The sequence below is a fragment of the Colletotrichum abscissum genome (genome assembly GCF_030869225.1).
Source record: "Colletotrichum abscissum strain IMI 504890 chromosome Unknown Scaffold_42.1, whole genome shotgun sequence".
NCBI classification, from domain to species: domain Eukaryota; kingdom Fungi; phylum Ascomycota; class Sordariomycetes; order Glomerellales; family Glomerellaceae; genus Colletotrichum; species Colletotrichum abscissum.
In genome coordinates, this window is record NW_026850343.1 from 392,283 (window position 1) to 412,614 (window position 20,332).

The 20,332-nt window shown below is 50.9% G+C and overlaps 8 protein-coding genes across 8 annotated transcripts; 5 read left to right on the top strand and 3 right to left on the bottom strand.

Moving 5' to 3' along the window:
• Positions 1-632: 632 nt before the first annotated feature.
• Positions 633-1,829, top strand: CABS01_13125 (uncharacterized protein; the record flags this gene model as incomplete). Its single annotated transcript, XM_060546471.1, has 2 exons — positions 633-824; positions 885-1,829. The coding sequence occupies 2 exons, from the start codon at positions 633-635 to the stop codon at positions 1,827-1,829; spliced, it is 1,137 nt and encodes a 378-aa protein (XP_060395369.1).
• A 1,768-nt stretch (positions 1,830-3,597) lies between these two features.
• Positions 3,598-4,275, top strand: CABS01_13126 (oxidoreductase; the record flags this gene model as incomplete). Its single annotated transcript, XM_060546472.1, has 1 exon — positions 3,598-4,275. The coding sequence occupies one exon, from the start codon at positions 3,598-3,600 to the stop codon at positions 4,273-4,275; it is 678 nt and encodes a 225-aa protein (XP_060395370.1).
• Positions 4,276-5,521: 1,246 nt separating this feature from the next.
• Positions 5,522-7,837, top strand: CABS01_13127 (potassium ion channel Yvc1; the record flags this gene model as incomplete). Its single annotated transcript, XM_060546473.1, has 4 exons — positions 5,522-5,624; positions 5,767-6,094; positions 6,156-7,083; positions 7,136-7,837. 4 exons carry the CDS (start codon positions 5,522-5,524, stop codon positions 7,835-7,837), a joined length of 2,061 nt encoding a protein of 686 aa, XP_060395371.1.
• Positions 7,838-7,908: 71 nt separating this feature from the next.
• CABS01_13128 (uncharacterized protein) lies at positions 7,909-8,046 on the top strand (the record flags this gene model as incomplete). The annotated part of the gene is made up of 2 exons (XM_060546474.1): positions 7,909-7,974; positions 8,005-8,046. 2 exons carry the CDS (start codon positions 7,909-7,911, stop codon positions 8,044-8,046), a joined length of 108 nt encoding a protein of 35 aa, XP_060395372.1.
• Positions 8,047-10,429: 2,383 nt separating this feature from the next.
• CABS01_13129 (uncharacterized protein) lies at positions 10,430-11,185 on the top strand (the record flags this gene model as incomplete). Its single annotated transcript, XM_060546475.1, has 2 exons — positions 10,430-10,872; positions 10,930-11,185. 2 exons carry the CDS (start codon positions 10,430-10,432, stop codon positions 11,183-11,185), a joined length of 699 nt encoding a protein of 232 aa, XP_060395373.1.
• A 548-nt stretch (positions 11,186-11,733) lies between these two features.
• CABS01_13130 (HET domain-containing protein) lies at positions 11,734-13,379 on the bottom strand (the record flags this gene model as incomplete). The annotated part of the gene is made up of 4 exons (XM_060546476.1): positions 11,734-12,332; positions 12,393-12,411; positions 12,482-12,961; positions 13,023-13,379. 4 exons carry the CDS (start codon positions 13,377-13,379, stop codon positions 11,734-11,736), a joined length of 1,455 nt encoding a protein of 484 aa, XP_060395374.1.
• A 1,143-nt stretch (positions 13,380-14,522) lies between these two features.
• Positions 14,523-14,852, bottom strand: CABS01_13131 (uncharacterized protein; the record flags this gene model as incomplete). Its single annotated transcript, XM_060546477.1, has 1 exon — positions 14,523-14,852. The coding sequence occupies one exon, from the start codon at positions 14,850-14,852 to the stop codon at positions 14,523-14,525; it is 330 nt and encodes a 109-aa protein (XP_060395375.1).
• A 633-nt stretch (positions 14,853-15,485) lies between these two features.
• Positions 15,486-17,832, bottom strand: CABS01_13132 (uncharacterized protein; the record flags this gene model as incomplete). The annotated part of the gene is made up of 5 exons (XM_060546478.1): positions 15,486-15,559; positions 15,637-16,038; positions 16,095-17,128; positions 17,198-17,658; positions 17,719-17,832. 5 exons carry the CDS (start codon positions 17,830-17,832, stop codon positions 15,486-15,488), a joined length of 2,085 nt encoding a protein of 694 aa, XP_060395376.1.
• Positions 17,833-20,332: the final 2,500 nt, after the last annotated feature.

Here is a 20,332-nt window from a genome sequence, read left to right on the forward strand (position 1 = left end):
TGTCACTGGTAGTAGAACCCCAGTAACTTCGAGTGTGCAGACTCAGCTTGCGTGCTCCCGACTGAGACAACCCGGCGAGCATCGAACTCTGGTATCCAGCTGGTAGATGGAAGCCTGAAATGATCTCTAGTCTTGAAGTGTTAGTACGCTGATAGTGCGAGATGGCAATTAGAGAGACTAGTTTCGACTTCCGTTAATAACAGAGCCCTATGCTTCTACATTCGAAGAACATGGCAATTTTCTACCAGCTCTTGACATCTATGCGTGTTCTCGGCCAGTAAGTACTAGCGCAAGTCTCAAATGTGATGCGCGTTTCGTTCGAAGATGAATCAGGCCTCATTGGTTGAAGACAAAGAAGATGCAGAAGGCCGTCAACCCAGCTGTTCAAAGCAGGAGGGCGGGCAGTTACTGGCTGGCTCTCAAACATCAGGCTGCGACGATTTCTTTCAGGCTTCAGTATATTCCAAATAAAGGTCTGGAATATGCGCGAAGGCACGTGATGGCATATCACAGACACCGCTATTATCTTCATCAACCGAATCAAGACCTCTGAATTATTTCTGTATTCATGTCCCCGTCATCACCAGTTTACTTGAATTCAACCAAGATTGTATTTCAACACGGCTCGTAACATGGCGGCAGCCACCGAAGATTTCGGCAGTCATGACAAAACTCCCTCGCCGGTGGTAATGGAAGCTTCCACGACCGAGCCGCGGGTGTGTCGTGAATCAGACCAAGACTGCGAGAGTCCGGGCAGGCTCATTCATGACTATCTCGGAAAGAACTCCCCGGAGTTTGTCAAGGTCCGCGACTTGCGCAAGAAGGTTCGTAGGTAGCCCTCTGTATTCGCTGGAAGAATGCTAATCACCGGCCGCGACTCGCAGGGATGGGAGAACCCTGCAGGTGACACGTTCTTTGAGAACCAGCGTCGTGTTGCCGAAAATCCTACCGATCGGGCTACGATAGCTTTCTACAACATGATGAAGAGAATCGGCCAAGAGATGCAAAGAAACACGAGCGCCCTCAAAGTCAAAACTCCTAGCTGGGGCAAGACACAGATCCTTGACATGGGCATGGCGCCTGGCGGCTTCCTCGCGACGGCCATGTATCTGAACACAGGTGCGCAAGCGATGGGCTTCAGTCTTCCCGAGTTTGATGGGGGCCACAGGGTCATGATACCCGACAACCTTGATATCGACCGCAGAGACGTCGACGTCACCATGCTCGCTGCGGACATGGGCATCCATGACATTCCCGCCGATCATCCAGACTTTGCCAAGTTCCTCCCTCGCCAGTTCATGCCCGGTCAACAATTCGATCTGGTCATCTGTGGAGGAACAGTGGTGCACAAGCAAGAGCGTGCCTCGTATCGACATGAGAGCGAGTCTCAGCGACTGGCCACCAGCCAGCTTGCGCTCGGCCTCGAGCGGCTCAGACCCGGCGGAACCATGGTTGTACTCTTCCACAAGATGGAGGCTTGGGGCACGGTTCGTGAGCTGTACTGCTTTTCTCAGTTCTCCGATATCAAGACCTTCAAGCCGACGACTGGTCACAACAAGCGCTCCTCATTCTACATGGTGGCTACGAGAGTTCAGAGCCAAAGCCCCTTGGCCACTCAGGCTGTCTCTCGCTGGAAACACATATGGCAAGCGGCCACATTCGGGCCTGAGGAAGACTTTCATGAGGCTAGGCGCAAGAACTTGACTGATGTCGAGGAAGTACTTGATAAGTTTGGTGATCAGCTTGTGCGAAAGGGTCGGAGAATTTGGCATATCCAGGCACAGGCTCTCGAGAAGGCACCTTTTATTCAGGGAAAATACTCAACATAGTCGTGTCACAGAGAGCGGACGGAGATTGGGAGTTCTGCCTACTTTAGTACCTAGCTTGTTGACCAGAACATCGAAAATGGCGAGCGTTTCCCTGCTCATGTTGAGGTGGCTTAATTGTTTTAGTATAAGGTACTCAGAAGGCTGATGCATCAGATCTGCCGAGAACCATGAAGCGAGTGAAATATGATGGACATGTCTGAACACCGGAGCCTGGCTAAAGGTGAGATCGGGTTGGCCATTCAGGTCCTAAGAGTCCGCCCAGGCGTCGAACTATATCAAGGTCCTGCCCTTCCGGGTGTTGGACTGACAGCTTTCCATGGGCAGTATAAGTTGGTGACGGGCTTTTAGTTTTTTCATTGTGCAACGGAACAGAAAGAAAACTAAACACGCAAATACGAAAGAAAACGCAACACCAGAATGTGAATACCAAGCGCCAAACCCGGCCTCCGACTTCAAACTAATTATTCGTCATAGAGTTAATTAAACGACAAGCTCCATCTGCTGGTGCCCCGGAGAACGGTCCAGAACACCCACGTCGTTGGCCGTGCCTTACTCATTTGGCCTTGACGAATCATGTTATTCGACTTCTTTCGCGGGGACGAATTTCTTGATATCGGCGGCAGGAATGGCGGCAACGCATATGCCCAAGCTCGAAACAATGGAAGTCTTCAGTCCAACGGAGCCATTTTCATTCTCTCTTCGATTCGATATTGGAGAAGATAACACAGCAAAACTCACGACTGCAGCGACATGGCAACTGGAGATTCCCGGGGCCGTTATCAAGCCATGGCAACAGGTCGCAGATCGCCGTGCCCTACGATTGATTTGCGAAGTAGAGACTATTGAGACGGAGGATTTACACTCTAAGCTGCGACTGTTCCCGAAGACAGCAGAGTGGTAGTAAAATAAATCAAGATTCTTATGCGTCAGCATGCTTAGCTCCATAGATCCAAGAATTACTACAAAGACCAATAACGCTATACATACCTTACCTCACAAGACGTGACAGTGGAGAGCAAGTATTTCAACCAGATCAAAACAGTTAATCTTATATTAATGTGATGGCAGAAAAAGCTTCAAACAATTCCATCGCCTCTTTCACCTTGTAGAACTGGCAAATTTACTGTTTCTAAAGACTACGAATACTCAACCGACATCACCACATTACCAAACCACCACAATGGCTACGAATCGAACGAACGGATAAGCCGGATCCGAACCGGGCGAGTGTTGAACTGTCTTCCAGCAGTGCATGTCTTAAAGTTCAACACCAACCACCCGAGTCAGACTAGAACGTTTCCATGTAATCTTGATGCTGCCTGATAGAGTTCCTAGAGACGACTTGGTTGGCCAGATGGTAGATGAGAGTTTGGTTTACGCTTATGTAAGGCGAACCGGAAAGATGAGACCAGGGGCCGGGCGTCGGAGGTTCAAGATGGCAGAAGCCCGAAACGGCCGAGTGCTTTGGGGGCCGTGGGGGGCCTGGGAACTGGAGGCTGGAGCGAGCATATGATCGATCCACTTTCTTTCTCATATTACCTGCATCCCCGTCAGTCACATTTCACTTCAGTCGCACCACGCACGCTGTGTGAGGAGGTCTTTGGAAGAAACATCCTTCACTTCACTCTACAGTCCTCACGCAAGGCCGCATCTGTCGTTCGCTACCTCGTCCGTTCTCTGGAGTCACATTCACTCGCCACACGCCACTCCCCTTGCTTGCTTCTCGGGTATTTCTTTAGCGCGCCAGCAACACGGGTAGAGTCAGACCATGTATCAGCCGTACGCAGTCAATGAGGCGCCGCGGGAACGGCCAAAGATCCTCTGCCTGCACGGAGGCGGCTCCTCAGCAGGCATCTTCCAGATACAACTGATCAGGTTATCGCGCGTCCTCGAGCCGCGGTTCGAATTTGTCTACCTCGACGGGCCGATCGAGACGGAGGCCGGGCCGGGCGTACTCCCCGTATTCGAGGGATGCGGGCCGTACCGACGATGGGTCAGCGACGATCCCTCCATCCCCGCCGAGGAGTTCCAGCAGCAAAAAGACACGGCGATGGAGATGCTCAAGGTGTACGTGCAGCAGACGGGGCCCTACGTCGGCGTGCTGGGGTTTTCGCAGGGCGCGCGGGCGGCGTCGAGTCTGTTGATTGAGCAGCAGCGGCAGCCGTTTGTGCCGTACAACTTCTTTGGGGTGTTTCTATGCGGGACGTATCCGCCTTTTGTGCCTGACGACGTGCTGATTCGGTCGCCGACTGTTCATGTGGTGGGCTTGTTTGATCCATGGAAGCCGGCGAGCGAGATGTTGATTGAGCAGTGTTCTGAGCGGAGTACGCGCAAGGTTGTGAGGTATCCGGGTGGCCATCATCTGCCGAACGCGCCGGAGGCTATTCAGAATATTGCGAATATGGTGATTGACTTGTGGAAGGAGACAACGGGGGCGACGGCGTGATAGACGATGTGAGGGTATCGTCATCAGCGAGAGATCCGGAGGGGCTCACGACCTAGTCTGAGCATATGAGATGGGCATACCGTAGCAATTCGCGAGGGGTCAAGGCTGAGCGGCGAGACGGCCAACATGCGGGTGATGAGGAGGACAAGCGTCGCTCACCTCCTCCGTCTCTTCACCATTTCTCTCATCTATGATTGTGGGGGAATGAGAGAGATGAAGAAGATGACGATGAAGAAACCAAAGAGCAAGCCAATGGAGACACAAGAGGCCCTTCGGGGTCAGTCAAGTGGCTTGGAGAATGGCGGGGAATTTTGGGTCAAGACGATGACGGGTGTGAGTGAGACATCACCAGCGTCGGGATGGTCTCATTTGGAGACTGTATGCGAAGCATAACTTCGACCGAAAACGAATGAAATTGATGAGATTGGTCACTCATGTACTCATGCTCTTATGTGCTGTCCACTCACAATGAGCTGATGGTGAAGATTCTCAGCTGATTGCTTCTTGAGAAAATGCGTATAAACATGAAGTGTGAGATGGCACGTCGTCGAATATTTAAGTGAATAAGCTAAAGGCTACCATATTTCGAACTAAAGGAATTTATCATGAAATTGGAGATTTCAGTGAAAAAGAAATGAAAAAAATGTCCGAGACTGAGACTGGTGGTGTGACGGCGGGCAGGATTCAGCTGTTGAAGCGTGGCAGCGCAGCCAACTTTCCCACGCCAGTGATGTGGGGACGGCTAAAGAGAGACTAGCGTAGATCGAAGCTCCAAAGTCGCTGATTATCTCATCTGCGAACACCCAAGGCGTCGAATTGTTAGTGATCCACCTTATTGCCGGCACTGCACAGGGAATGCCCCGCTGTCGGTCGACGTCACCTGCGGCAGGAAGAGGACAAGCTCCTGTCGGACCTTCTCTTTGGTGCCAACAACAAAAACAGGGAACCCGGCCGCGCGGAGAGGAGACGAGAATGCGACGGCCGCTGCTGCACCTCCTCAGAGTCAGGAGCCGAACCTAGGATTTTTCTCCTGTTTCTTGATCCTTTGGCTTTTTGATCAATTGCCAGCTTCGATCCAGGAAGTCATCTCCTGTGAGCTCTTGTCAATTAGTTCTCGTTGCTCGACACCTGTTTCCACGATCCGATCGCGCCGATTCCTTCGATTGATCGACTATTCGTTCAAACGGACAAAGCGTTACGTGAAAGTGTTCCTGATTCCTGAAAAAACGAAGCAATCGCGGTTGTCATGGCCAACTTCAACTGGGTGTCCCGTTTGCTGGGGTGGGATAGGCATCCACGCCATCATCACGACTTCCACTCGGACTGGATCCGCGATGACCGAAGACGCCGTACGTACTCCTGCTAATCGACCCCCCTCTTCCTTTGGAACGCCTGGCTTTACCAACTCCAGCCGCGTTGTCCTTCGGCACGCCATGGAACCCCCTCAATCAGTTTCAACAGCTTACACTTGGGCCTGTTGCCCCCATCTAGTCCTGCCGCAATATCGAAGCGAGCATCTCGAGTCCGCGATCCCTGCCCCCGAAGTAACAAAGATTGCCCTCAAGCTTCGACACCTGATTGAGCTGGCAGTCCCCTGCGAATTGGACGAAGTCGAGATCACAAAGGCGCATAGCAAGATCATCACGACCAAGGTCGTCAAGGCCGCCAAGGAAGCTGGCGGCTCGCACTACGGATCATGTGTTGTCTTCTGCTTGATTGTCTGCAAGAGATGGTTCAAGCACCAGGCCTTGGCCGAGCTCTGGGACGCCGACCTACACAGAGTGCGCGCCGTCGCTTGTGAGGTTATTGCGAAGCAGATGTATGTACTTATAACGCCACTGCCCAGAGAAGACACCCAGGACACTAACAGCTGTATACAGCATCGAAACCGAAGACGACCTTCAATACCTAATGCACTCCGTTCTCCTCCGCCGATACTCTGTAGTTGTGGACGGCGAAGCCACACCGCCCGCGAACGCTATCGAAAAGGCCGTCGATCTCCACGCCGTCAGAGTCATTGGCTCTTCGGGATACCAAAAATGCATTTCATACTTGTGGAAGGGATGGCTGGTCCAGGACGAAGACGACCCTGCAGTATTCGTCGACTACAAGGACAAGACGAATCCGTCCTTCCTCGTGCACATGGATCCCGATCGCATCCGGGCTCCCATGTACCAGAACGCCACTCAGGTGCTCATCTCCCTCATCTACATTGGTCTCTACACTGCCGTTATCAACTCGGTCAACGCCAAGGGTGTTTTGGACGCGGCTGAGGTGTTGTTGTACATCTTCACCCTCGGCTTTATCTGCGAGGAGGTCACCAAGTTCTGGAAGGCCGGCTACCACATCCTAGGTTTCTGGAACGCATTCAATGGCGTTCTCTACACCTTCATCACGCTATCCCTGATTCTTCGCATAATCGGCCTTACCCACGACGAGGGTGAACCCGCGCGGAAAATGTACAGTGAACTGAGCTACAACTTCTTGGCTTTCAGCGCACCCATGATTTGGTCTCGCCTTTTGCTTTATCTCGACAGCTTCCGCTTCTTTGGAGCTATGCTAGTCGTGCTAAAGGTCATGATGAAGGAGTCAATCATCTTCTTCGCCCTGCTTGCTGTGTTGATCATCGGATTCCTCCAGGCCTTTATTGGTCTCGACTTGGCAGACGACTTGGTGGCTGATGATATAACATTCATCATGTCAGCCATGGCCAACGCCATCATGCAGAGCCCCGACTTTGACGGATTCGACAGGTTCTCGCCGCCGTTCGGTATCATCCTGTACTACTGCTTCACGTTCATTGTCATGGTAAGTCGTGGTCCTATGAGAAGATGGGACCAGTTGCTGATTTGGATCGCAGGTCGTTTTGCTCAACATCCTCATTGCGCTGTACAACTCCGCATACGAAGACATTTACGACAACGCCAACGACGAGTATCTCGCGCTGTTTGCCCAGAAGACGATGCAATTCGTCCGTGCCCCCGACGAAAACGTCTACATCCCGCCATTCAACCTCATTGAGATGATTGTCATTTGCCTCTTCTGGTGGATGGAGAAATCCAAGTTCGAGAAGATGAGCGACGTTATCATGGGAATCCTCTACTCGCCGGTTTTAGTTGTCGCCGCAATCTTCGAGACTCGCTCAGCCGCCGACATCAGGAGCAACCGAGCGAGAGGTGAGGAAGACGACGACACAATCGAGGAGTGGGAGCAGATGATGGACCAGGTCGACTTCGAATCCGATGGATGGAACAAGGTCTGCGCAAGCGCCAAGACCAACTTGGAGCACGATCCTACGATCTACGAGGTGCAGCAGTTGCGAAGCGAAGTTGAAGAGCTCAAGAAAATGTTGGTCGAGATCTCCAAGGCCGTTTCGGCTGGAAATGCCGGTAATGGTCAGGCTTCGACCAACTTGATTGATCTGGGAGAGCCAGCCGAGAGCTCCTCCAGCAAGAAGAAGAATAAGAAGAAGGGCAAGAAGAACAAGAAGGAGAAGAAGGCAGGCGATGACGCCAAAGAAGCAGCAGCGGCAGCGTCCTCCAGCTCGAGCGATGAAGAGTGAAGAGCTTTCATCTGATGATTCTGGCAGTGCTGGGACCCTGCGCCGTGTGTTTTATTGAATTGAGTTTGTACATGTTATGGCTGTCACGTCATGTCACGCTGTTACGAGCTTGTTTTGTTTCGATTTCGGGAACCATGGTTACTGGTAGCTGGCAACTTGGGATACGAGTCAGGGAGATATTGGCGTCGGACATCAGTCATGGTTTGTAATAAGGCGAGGCATCGTGTTGAATAAGGCAAATCCAATTACCAATTTCGACGACTCCAGTGGAAACGCGCACCAGGACAGGTTAGATTGTGTGAGCAATGACAACACCTGGGAAGCGATTGAATCTCCGTGACCGGCTCCGGTGCGATGGTTCAGCCGAGAACTTGTGGCTCGACATGCAGAAGGGCCCCATTATCGTCACTTGGCGGTCATTTTCTGCACCGACTACATGTACGAGGCACAAGTGCAAGCGCTTGGGGGAGTGAGTTGTCCCGGTCGCCGGCTCGGGTGCTAGGCGAGGGTGGCTGTGGTGCAGAGAAAATGCGGAGGAGATGGGAGTTTTTGTTGGCCCGCCTGCAGAAGAACACTAGGAGAACCTTAATTTTGGGTGCTTGGGTTGGGATGAGTCTTCTTTTGACCTCCCCAGCTGGGAATAACGGCGTGGGGAAAGCTGACTTGGTGTTGGCTCTAAACAGGGGCTTGGGCTTGTGTCGTTTATGGGTGCGCAGCTTGATGGGCTTCTGGTTTATGGATCACAATCGAGACTGGAATTCACTTCTTCTCTTTTTTCATAATTCATGCCCTCTCGTATGGTATGAAAGTAGTCAAGTTATCCTCCTCAATCCCGAAAGATGAACCCCTGGATGAGAACAAGGAGGGGGAGAGTGAAGGGCTGGGACGAGCGGCATCTTCAAGCTCAAGACGTTTTAAACTTTTGCGGCGCCAACAGAGCCTAAGACGGGCCCCGGTCCAATCATCACCCCGGATGATGGTCGCGACAGGGTTATGCTGCCACCCCAACTCTGGGAATGGAACGCTCGGCACTCGAAGCGAGAAACGCCAAACGTTGTTCTGGGGAGGCCACTAATGAGGTAGTGTGTATCCACTGGGTACTTTGTTAGAATTGGATACTAGAGACTTGAGGTAGATACGTGGAAGGGGGAGAAAGTGAAAGGGGATTAAGCTTGCCGTACCTACCGGTAATCCTTGGAGGACCACAACTCCCCTCCTATCATCCAAGATCCCCCTGTTTCTGTTTGGGATGAACGAGGTTTGGCCATTGTTTCTGGTCTGGCTTGGTTGTAGATGTGAATGGTTGGTTCGGTCGAGGGGGCTGCTTACTGGCTGACCAGCGACCAGCTTTCCTAGGCGGAACACGGCTTTAGCGGCTACTTATGGGGGCTGAAAATGATACAATCCTGTTGTGTCTTTTGTCAACATTTTTGTACGTTGGATGATGTACTGCTCCCTGGCGCTTACACCACAACGGGCCTGGGGGTCACGACTATTCGAAACATGATCCGAACATTGGCGCGGGAAGGACGGGACATGTACAGCGGCTGTGTTGGATCCCGGTAGACAGTCATTTTCTTTTTTGGCTGTATGGCTACAACAGAACCAGTTGGGCACATACTGAGACTTGCTGTCATCCAATCCGTGGAAGGCCTCATTGGCTTGTCATGCTAAACTTGGAGGCGTCCTTGTCCGCCTCCGTGAGGACCCCATACTATTGTCCTAATTTAGGTCGAATTTGGCTTAGGGTCAACTCTTCTAGACCATGTAGGTTGGTAATGTCGCTGATGCCGCGGCCACTGTCAGCCCAAAAGAAGACAAGAAGAAAAGCTTGGACTCGAAATAGACTTATTCGCATTCAGACGAGGGACCTCTCCTCTCTCATCTTCCCTCCCATGCCCACCTCCCCCAGGATCAGCATGCGTCAGAAAAATGCTTGGCCTGCACGCTTGTTCGTATTTGTTCCCACAACCACTCCCCTGATCCCTGGCCCTTGGCTCTGGCTCTCTGACTGCTGCCACCTCGGATGTCAGATACACCCGGCCGGCTGGGGCGCGGGTTTGGGGATGGAGACTATGCCACCATGGAAACTATCCCATCCGCGAGGCGAAGCTTAATTGTGATTACCTTACGCTAATTGGGGTGCTACCGCCTAGCCGAATTTTGTTGCTTCTGGTCTTGGTAGGTAAGTCGAGGTGGGGTCTGGTGCCCAAGGGTCAATTTGCTTCCGAGACGGACTTGCTGAAGGAGGCCGCCGCCACATGGTTTAGGGACTAAGGCTTGGGAGTGATGGGATCAAACGTGGATGGTGCCTGGGGGAGGTGGAGGGGTGTAGGCTTGAGGATGGAGGCTTGGGATGTTCCAAGGGGCGTAAAACGTTTGAGGGTCGTGTTTAGTGTTGTTTCTTGAGGATCTATCATCACAAGGTGAAGGCTGCAAGAGGATCTACGTGTATAAGAAGACAACGTCCCTCCCGTGAGATTTGGATTTGGCTTATCATCAAACAAAACAAGTCTTCACATAATACACCAGCAAGCATCAACTACTCTACTCGACACCACCTAGTCCATTTTACAACCTCACAGACCCAAAATGCATACATCATCCCTCCTCGCAACACTCCTCCCCGCCGCAGGAGCCTTCGCTCAATACGGCTACGGCGCACAAGAATCCTCCACAAACACCGCCTCCGCCGCCGCCTCCTCCTCCTCCAGCATTGCCGGCGTCCACGTCGTCAAGGTCGGTGACGGCGGCCTCACCTTTGAGCCCAACAGCGTCACCGCCGCCGTCGGCGACGTCGTCGAGTTCCACTTCTACCCGCGCGCCCACTCCGTCGCCCAGTCCGCCTTTGACTCGCCATGCCAGCCGCTGACTAACGGGTCCACGACGGGCTTCTTCAGCGGTCCGGTTCAGGTTGCGTCTGGTGTTGGGTCCGAGGTGTTTACTGTTGAGGTCAAGGATACGAATCCTAAGTGGTTTTACTGCGCTACTGGGCAGCATTGCCAGGGCGGTATGGTCGGTGTTATCAATGCTCCGTAAGTCTTTGTCTTCATTCAGAGTTTTGAAATCAAGGTTGCTAACTGATTTGATAGTGCCAGCGGTGCAAGGACCATTGAGCAATACGCCCAGGCTGCCGCCGCGGCGCAGTCCAACGTCGCTCCCAGCGCAACCGGCGGCGGCAGCCTCGGCTCCGCGGCCACCGGTAGCCCCAGCTCTGTCTCGAGCTCCCCCTCTGCTTCATCCTCGTCGCAGCCCAGCGCTGGCATCGAGGCCCGCGGCGACGTCCGCTGGGGCCTGCTCAGCTTGGGCATGGCTGCCGCTGGTGTTGTTGGTGGACTTCTCATCTAAAATCCTGCGGAGTGATTTTGTTTTGAGTAGGCGGGAAAAGATTGGGAAGGATTGCGGGATCACATTTATACCAATTACGCATTAACGGTTGGGGTTTACCAAAAAGAGACGAAAGGTTGGGTTGGATGGTTGCAGGGCCTGGAGCTTCTTCCCATTGAATGGAATGAGTGGTTCGCCCACTCCTTCGATATACATAGTACCATATTGCATGTTTGCTACTTTATGACAATTTGAATTTTGATCAACAGCAAATGAGAGAAATCATATTCCGTGCCATACTAATGCTTGGGTCGCTAAGAGGTTGTGCTCACAGCGGGACACGTGATCCGTCCCACATACGGTATTCATATCCTTGGACCTCCCAGAATTGAAGAGACTCTCTCAAAGCGATTAGCTTTTGTTTCTTCATGTTCCTCCCCAGTTATCTCTTTCTCACCGAGATCTTCAACAATCGAACTTGTCTTCATAAAAGACAAAATCGAAACTTGCCTCAAGTTGGCCTCCATTTGGCCGTTGGGCTGCTCGGCATTCTTTTGCCGAAGGTTCTTCTATGTCACTTCAATAGATCTCTCTACGACAGCCTCGGTACGGAACAGGTGGATGAATGTAGTTGGTACACCGTCTTCCATTCCCTTTTCCACCTTAAATCCATGCCCTGCGGGCATGTAATCTTCAGGTTTCATCCAATGGCCGCTGAGAGCCTTTTCATCCCGATAAATCCAGAAGTTATGTTGCGTGTCGAATCCACAGATCAATGTGAACTTAGTTCCATTGCCAGACTTGACCTCCACCTCTCCTTCAAATTTCCAAAGCTCGCAGCTCTCAATAGTATGTGTGGACGGGATCCAAGCAGCAAAAAATGGTGAGCTCCAGCGCAGCATTACATGCAATTTTGGCTGCTTATCGTCGATGCAGAACTTGATATTACGGCCAGGATTACGGCCAGGAATCCACAAATCCTCTGCCTGTAGGCCCATATTGAATTGCTTAGCGATGAAGAGAACGTTCTTTTCGAATGGCCGGCTTTCGGATGCGCAGCTGCTAGCATAGAGCTTGTCCGGTCTCGTTCTGACATAGCTCTCATTGCTGAGCTGATAGAGCAAAATGCCCTGGAATTCATGGATGGAACCTTCAATCTTTCGACAACCTAGCCCAAGAAATTAAAGAGCTCTGTCAACTGCGAAAAGCTTGGATTCAAGGCGGAGACCTTTGTTTGTCATCGAAAACTACGGGTGTTGGTGTATACATGTTAGTAAAGAGATCTGGTTCGGATAATTCTTGTGATTTTGAACGGACCTCTGGGCCACGCCTTGGATCGCTTAGAGATGTTAGATTGCAACAATCGCGGAAATGATCCGGAGTAGTGGTGAGGATGCCACGGAACTCTTCTAAGTCATCTATGCAAGTGACTGTGGAATCACACCAAGCGAACAGTGACATGTCGTTGGTCTCCTTGATGATCTCTTCCTGTAAACGAATGAAAGCTCGGTTGCCTTCCCCATAACGCAAAGGCATACTGACGCCGAAGATGCCCAAGAGTGAGTAAGCGCGATCTTTCTCTTTCTTTGCCTTGCGATCAGCAGCCCACGACATGCGCCGGCCCACTGGAATACCGGCCAGGAGATCCTGGATACTTTCGTGCGTCGATGAGTTGTGTCTCAAGATTTCAGCGTTGACGGATGTTCGCATTTGAATTTGTCGTGAGAGGTTGAATCGGCTGCCAATTGCATTCCAATTCTTGTCGTAGAACTCCATTTTGCCCGGAGCGATGAGCTCCTGAAGGGTCCAGCCTCTGGTGAACCACACGGATTTTTGCCAAGTCATCTCCTGGACCGACATCTGAGAGATACGCGAAGCAAATCTCCGCCTCTGCATACCACCTGAACATTGATTTGATGGCTTCAGTAAGTTCGGTGAGGTTTCGCTTATCGATGCAGCAAGTGTCTATCCAGGCGTATCCGATCCCGATCTTGAGTGCCTCGGTGCAAGTTTTCTCAATCTTCGACCACCCAAGCAGCTTTTTGGACTTTATGTCGGCACTGGCCATGTCTTCGAAGGTAACCTCATCCTCATCGCTCTCCCATTTGTGAGAAAGGATAGCGTAGGCTGTGGAAATGCCCTTCACTTCGAGTTCCTGCTTTCTTGCCCAATGCATCTCCTCGATGCGAAGGGTGGAGCAGTTGAGAAGCTTCATCGTGACGTTGTGTGAGGAATGATGAGTAGAAATATTGACGACTGCCAGATGTTGTTGGTTCCCAACGATTCAGATAGCAGTTGCTTAGAATATTGGAGCCGCATCTCACGCGAGACTTGATGCGGGACCAGCTGCGAAGGGATGCCATTGACAGGGAAGCCAAATCAGCAGGCTGCGAGGCAACGAGGCAACTAGGCAGAACCAGCAGCTGTGTCTCATATCCCACACATGCTAGCCTATTAAACCTGTAGAATATGTGACATCTTAACCTGAGTGCGCACACGCGACGAAAATCTCAGCTATGACTGGACGCGCCGTATCGCCTTCATCATTTTGTCCAACGCCACAGGCGCTGAGAATAAATTTCGAGGGGAAAATGACACGTTAAGGAACTAAGGCTCAATAATATGCGATTCTCATTGAGGAACTCGCCGAAGTTGTATGCTCACTCGATCATTTTATGAGTTCTGCCGACGAATAAAGTGGACGAATGCACACGGTTTCTCTAGGGGCATGCATATTCCAAGGGTCTAATGACTCGACACGCACTAGTCCTTGCAGGAAGTAAGTAGAATCAACGTTCACATAGCATCAAGCTTATTTGAATCAGCAGGCGAAGTCTAGATTGAGTACTTCAAGGAATGTCTTATGTTACGAGTAATACTACATCTTTATCAGAACGACGAACATATCAAGCCTGGCTTCAGCTTGGAATCGGAGAGAACCGTTCTCAATAAATTGAAGTAAAGAAATCACCAACAGTCACTCATGCAAGAATATGGATTAGGCACCTTCTTACTTGTGAAACTCAATATTCATTTCATAATTTGCGCTGTATGTTGAGTTCATAGATGTTGGACCGAATGTCGTGACCAATCCCGAAGTCATGTATTTGCCCATATTAACACAACCTCTCGACTTTATAGCACCTGGGCTTGTCTTCGAAGCATGGTCTTCCATAAAAGTCTCGTTCAAGTTGGCATCGAGGCTGTGCTGTATACGATTCCTAGGACCTCCACTCGCCTTCCAGGCCAATGAAGGGCCGACTCAAACGTTGTTAGAACAATAGTAAAAAGAAAGGGAGGGGAAAGCTTGGAATCAGGTACAGGAGACCCTGATAATTTTTGGGCTCACAATTTCATCCTAACTCGCCGTGCACTTTCCAGGAGCATAGTATCCGCATCGAATCGCATAGTTGCCAATTTTATCAGGGATGTCGTAGTCTTTGGTCGAACTCCTAGCTCCCCGACAAATACCACATCTGAAGTTCGGGTTGGTTGCCGAGCTGGAGATATTCGACTCTTTGTCCTCCATCGTACCGCCAATGTCGTTTTTGCAATACCACTGGGCGTTGGAAGCAGGGATGGAAGCCATGAAGGGATCCGAGACGGTGGAGTCGTAAAAGAAAGCACAGTCCTTGGCCGCAGAGCCAGCTACCAAGGCCGCCATAATCAAAGTTGCCCAGTTCTGCATGATTGGGACGATAATAGTAGGTTTGCGTGGTGGTTATAAGTCAGGCGGCGAGGGGATGGGTTAGAAGGCATTGACTGGACCGGTTGACCTAGGATCGCAAAACTGCTATGCGGTTGACCATACCATACTTTAATACCTGGCCTTCAATAACTCTTTGTGGCAAGATCTCGTAGCCGCCGTACGCTGACTCAAGATGCCCGTCGTCGCATCGTTTTAGGGAGGATATGATTGTCTTCTAATTCATATATCTAGTATTACACCCCTCGGCAAAGAGGAGCAATGTCATCTAAAAGAGTTTGTGACTTAGTAATCACGAGTCAGATGTGGTCCACCTAGTAATAAACAATGCCTTAAACAAGTATTGATCAACAAGTATTGAACTACATCGCGCTTGGGGAGCATCTAAAAGCCTCCATAAACCGACTTCTAGTGGGACCGACCTGGGAGGTGTGTTCTCACGAAAGCGTTGATGGGAAAAGCCCGTCCGCCGAGAGCGCAAAAGTGGCAAATAGCATTGCGTACCCACCAACTAATATGCAGGCGTTATATTCCATTCTAGTTAACTAGCCTTCCCGCATAGACTTCCCTGAGCGGTGTTTTACGAAAGACAGTGTGCTAAGTAAAGTAGTCTCTTCACTCCTCCGTAGGACTCAAGGAGTATGTCAAACACCCAATATCGCGCGTTCCAGCAACACCTCCATTGATACCTGTCGGCCCGAGTTAGAAAGACATAAAGGCCACCCGTTTGGTGCATGATAGGATCCCGCGGCAATCACGAACTTACAATCGGTCCAAAGTTGGTAGAATAATTGGCGACATCCAATTGTACCCCCACCCCAAGGTTCCTTGGGATTCTGCTCCGTTACGGCAGGCGAGCACTGTTCTCTCCAAGCCACGGTATACTTCAACTTCGCGGCATTAAAATACTTCGAGTAGTAGATCCGGGTTATTGCCCCATGTCCGGGTGTCACGACATCAGGTAAGACCTCATTGCACATAGCCTTGAGTCCCTGCTTGACTGTCACTTCGTGGACATCTTTGTGCTTCGGATAGTCACCCTCGCTGTTGCAACGCAGTTCGCCTTTGCGAGGGGCCGTGTTGGTGATTTGGTACGAGTACGTCCCGCAGCCAGCATCGTATTGGCCCTTTTCGGCCATGACGTTGCCTTCGCCTCCCGTGTGCCCGCCTAACGTGTTTTAGTCAATGCCATCCAAGGAAGATTGGGAGATGGCATGGACTCACATGTGTTCGCAACTGTTTTGTATGCGTCTAGGCAGCTTTTCTGGCAAGAGCCTGCGTCAAATACCATGTTTGGTTTCCAATCGAGATTCACGATGTAGCCCTTGTACGGGTCGAGTGTGACTGGCGGAGTTCGGGCCTGCAGCTTGGCTTCCTGATTGTTGCCACTTATGTCGACAACCCATGAAAGCGCTTGTGAAGCCAGGGCGTCGACTTCCTGGCAGAACTTTGCTGCCACATTGTACTTTGATCCTGCAAATGCATCCCATTGAATCTCGGCAGGTTTATCCATGGCGCAACTTGGGTTGGCAGATGGGGTCAAAGTCGTTGTCGGGACTCCAGTCTCTGCTGGTGGAGGTATCCACGCCTTCGTCGTTACTGTTGTAATGGGCGTTGATGTCTGACTCCCTGTACCCGTTCGGCATCCGGACACGGCTCCACACGATGTTTCGCAATATTGAAACATAATGCCAACGCCCTCACACGACGCCTCACATGCAGTGCTTCGTGAACATCTAGACATAGTAGTTGCTGAGGCTGAGGCGGGCGGTGTGGTGATAGTGCCCGACAATAGCTCTTGCTTGATCGGATTCTTGTCCCCCAGAGGTAGATTTTCAATGAGGGTGTTATAAGCCATCATGAAGACAACTTCGCCAATGCCCTGAGCGACGCCTTCTCCGACATTCATCAGCGGGGCGAAATCTCTGACGAAATTCGTGACCACATGGGCGGCATTGGCGACATTTCCAGCGGTGAAAGGTAAGGTTGGGGGATTCATGAGAAGGAGGTCGTCCAGTGGGCCACCAGGAGTTGCCATGCCAATGGCCCCTTGAGCACCACATATGGCGGATCCGAACTGAGCAGTGCGTTTACCATTGGCGTCACTGTCAAACTGCCTGCCATCAAGGCAGTCGGTAGACCTTCGTATAATTTCTTCCAGCCGCTTCGCTAGTCCTTCGTCCATGGTGACCATCAGATCCCCTGGGGTATTGCCAGCAGTAGCGGTGGCAATTGGCGTGATAAAAGGTGTGGCAGTACTGGATAGAGCTTCGTCAGTAACATCGTACATGTAGCGCATGTTAAGACTATCTTTTCAGGAGAATCACCCTTCTGGTCTGGTTGGATCTGGCACAGGGGTGAGTGTAGCAACGCCCTTCCCTTCTGCAGATAAGACAATCGTTTTCGTGTCCGCAAGACCAGCCGCGCTACTAGCCGTTGTATCAGGAATTATATGGTCCGCAAATTGAATGCTTGGCTGCTCGGGATGCTTGAAGCTCCAGGCCGAAAGGAGCAACATAGCAATTATTGTGAACGCGGAGCCCTTTGACTTGAATGTCTTGGAGAGGAAATGCCCAAAGTGGCGACGTTCAATCTCGGCGTCGATTGCAAAGTTGGCCGATTGAATTACCTCTCGTACCTCTTGGTAGCACTTGTCATCAGTCTTTTCGCAACCGATCAACGTCTTCCGGACTTCGTCCTGAGCATCAGGTGACAAGGCAACATGGAACCCTGCACCCTCTTTGCCCGACATCCAGATCACTTTACCACTGAGATCTGGAAGTTTTCCCTTTGAAGAAATAAGGTATCAGCTTTCTTAGTTGGACCGGCGGACAACAATGGTACTCACATTTCCTTGATATTGACCGAGTTGTCCAAGATCGAAAACCTTTTCCTCTTGGGTCACAGCCAAGACTGCTGCAACGATGCAGATCAAAAGGCAACGGACGACTGTGGAGCCCATATCAAAGAAATCTCTGGGTAGAACCAAGATAAGAAAGCTATTCTTCGCGGTGGGGTTGTGAAGAGAGAGAGGTTTTCTCGCGTTGTTTTACAAATTTCTGGTGGTTTGTCTTCACTGACTTCAGAGGAGATGGAAGCGCGAGTATTTATGCCTTCTCTATCTTCCCCTGTCTTCATAATTGAATTCGTCTTTCATCTCGGAAGGACTTCTTCGATACAGTCACAGGTTCAAGCCGGTGGTGGGCTGTTGGCTTCGGCCTGAAACTTCCGAGCTAATCTGCATGTCGACGAGAGTCGACCATTAGGGCCTGCGAAGGGCATCGTCATGCCGGGGGCTTTGGGGCTGCCCCAAAACCCCCACACGATGTCTTTCAGGATGAAGCTCAATAATCACGATCCATGACTGTCATCCTGACGCTTTTGTTGGAGTTGTTGGCTGGCGAAGCACGGGCCAAACCCTCTACTTCACATTGTGCTATTTCAGCTGACCCTACCCACCGAGTTTGAGCAATGGTCAGTCGATGGCTAGTACAAAAATGGTGCTTGTGCATTTCACTGCCTGTTGGGGGCGAATGGTTGGAACCTATTTCTGCTGCATTGCTTGGTATCGAGCAGCAGTTAGACAGGCAGGGGTCATTCTGTGTATATTGATGAGTATGACGAACGAATGGCTATGGGAAGAAACCCCATATCTATATAATGAGTGTATGACCCCCTTGTATAAGGTTACCCTTGCTAGCCTTATTCATACTTCTGGTTAAGCATGAGTCATGTCTCTTGAGGCGAAACAAGTACCGTAACGAATGTCCTGGGGCAGTCTGACACACCCCCCTAGGTTCAGGCTCTGCCTGAAGCTATGTCTGCTCCTTCACTCCTCTTCCTGTCCCAGCAGGTGAGTGATGTCAACGAGACGAAGTGAACGAACGAAATCGTCGTGTTTGACGCGGTTGAGAGGCTTCGTGAGCCCATCGGCAATAGTGTGGTTTGTATCCATCCAGTGGAAGTTGATATCTCCTTTCTGACACACTTGCCTTGCCCATAGGTTCTGAATGTCGATGTGTTTCAACTTCGAGACCCGATGAGGTTTCTCAGCAGTGAGGAGACGAAGAGTTTGTTGGTTGTCACAGAGTATGGTTGGAAATCCGTCCGGTTGGATCTCTAACTCCTTCATCAGCCTGAGCGTGGCGATATACTCTCGAGTTGCCTGGGTGAGAGCAATCAACTCTGCTTCAGTTGATGAGGTGACGACACACTTCTGTTTGGTGGCCTTCCAGTCGATAGGACCTCCAAACAGCATTGTCACATACCCTTGACTACTCCTTCGAGTGTTGAGGTCGTCTGCGAAGGCAGCGTCTGAGGAGCAGTAGAGTCTTCCTTCGGCAGATCCGTCGTACTCGATTGCAAGTCCTTTCGTTCGAGCCAGGTATGCCATACATCTGTCTGCTGCTACGATGTGGTCTGGGCCCGGGTTCTGAAGGTATTCAGAGAGTCGCGATGTGGTGTACGAGATGTCTGGTCTCCCAATCACCGCGGCGTAGTTGAGTGAGCCGACTTTTCTCTGATAGTTGTTGATCGTCTCTTTGGAAGCTTGGCCGTTGTATTGAACCAGCTGTTCAAGACTCATAGGTGTTTGAGGCCATCCTCCTTGAGGATTAATCTTGTATTTAGTGACCAGTGAATCGATATAGCTGTCAAGGCAGAGCCATATCTTTCTGGCGTTGAGATCGCGAATGATCCTAATGCCTAGGAACCATCGAAGGTCTCCCATGTCTCTCAGTTGATAATGAGATTGTAGTTTGTTGGTGAGTGTTCTTGCCTCATCCTCCTTGCTAGGTAGGAAAGCAATCACGATGTCGTCCACAAAGACAAAGATGAGGATTCCATTTCTAATGAAAACGCATTCATCCTCTTGAAGCTGGGTGAAACCGATTTCCTTCATTGTCTTTGTGATGTGGCGTTGCCAGAGAAGGGGTGACCTTCTGAGGCCATAAAGAGCTCGGAGAAGCAGTAGAACTTGCCCATACTCCTCAAAGCCTGGTGGGTAGTGGACATAGACCAGTTCATCTAGCCATGCATTTGTGAAGGCGTTGACAGCATCTTTCTGCCAGAATCTCAGACCGAATCTGGCTCCAAGCGCCATCATGGTTCTAAAAGTCCTAGCTGCAAGCGTCGATGCTGAGGTATCTAAATCACTAGGAGGTTGAAGATTGCCCTGAACGCATATTCTTGCTTTGAACTTTTGCAAGTACCCATGCTTGTCGAATTTGTACGTAAATACCCATAATAGCGGTATGATGAAGTGTTGCTCTGTGTTGACCTTGCTAGACTTGATCTTCTTCCACGTACCGATGTTCCAGTGGTGCTGAAGTTCTGCCTCGCAGGCTTTCTTCCAGTCAGTGAAGAACGGGTGTCGTTGAGCTTCCCTCCAGTTCCTAGGTGGCGGAGGAAGATCTCTCTTATGTCGTTTGTTGTTGTGATTCAGGCTTGCAGAGTGGTATGCA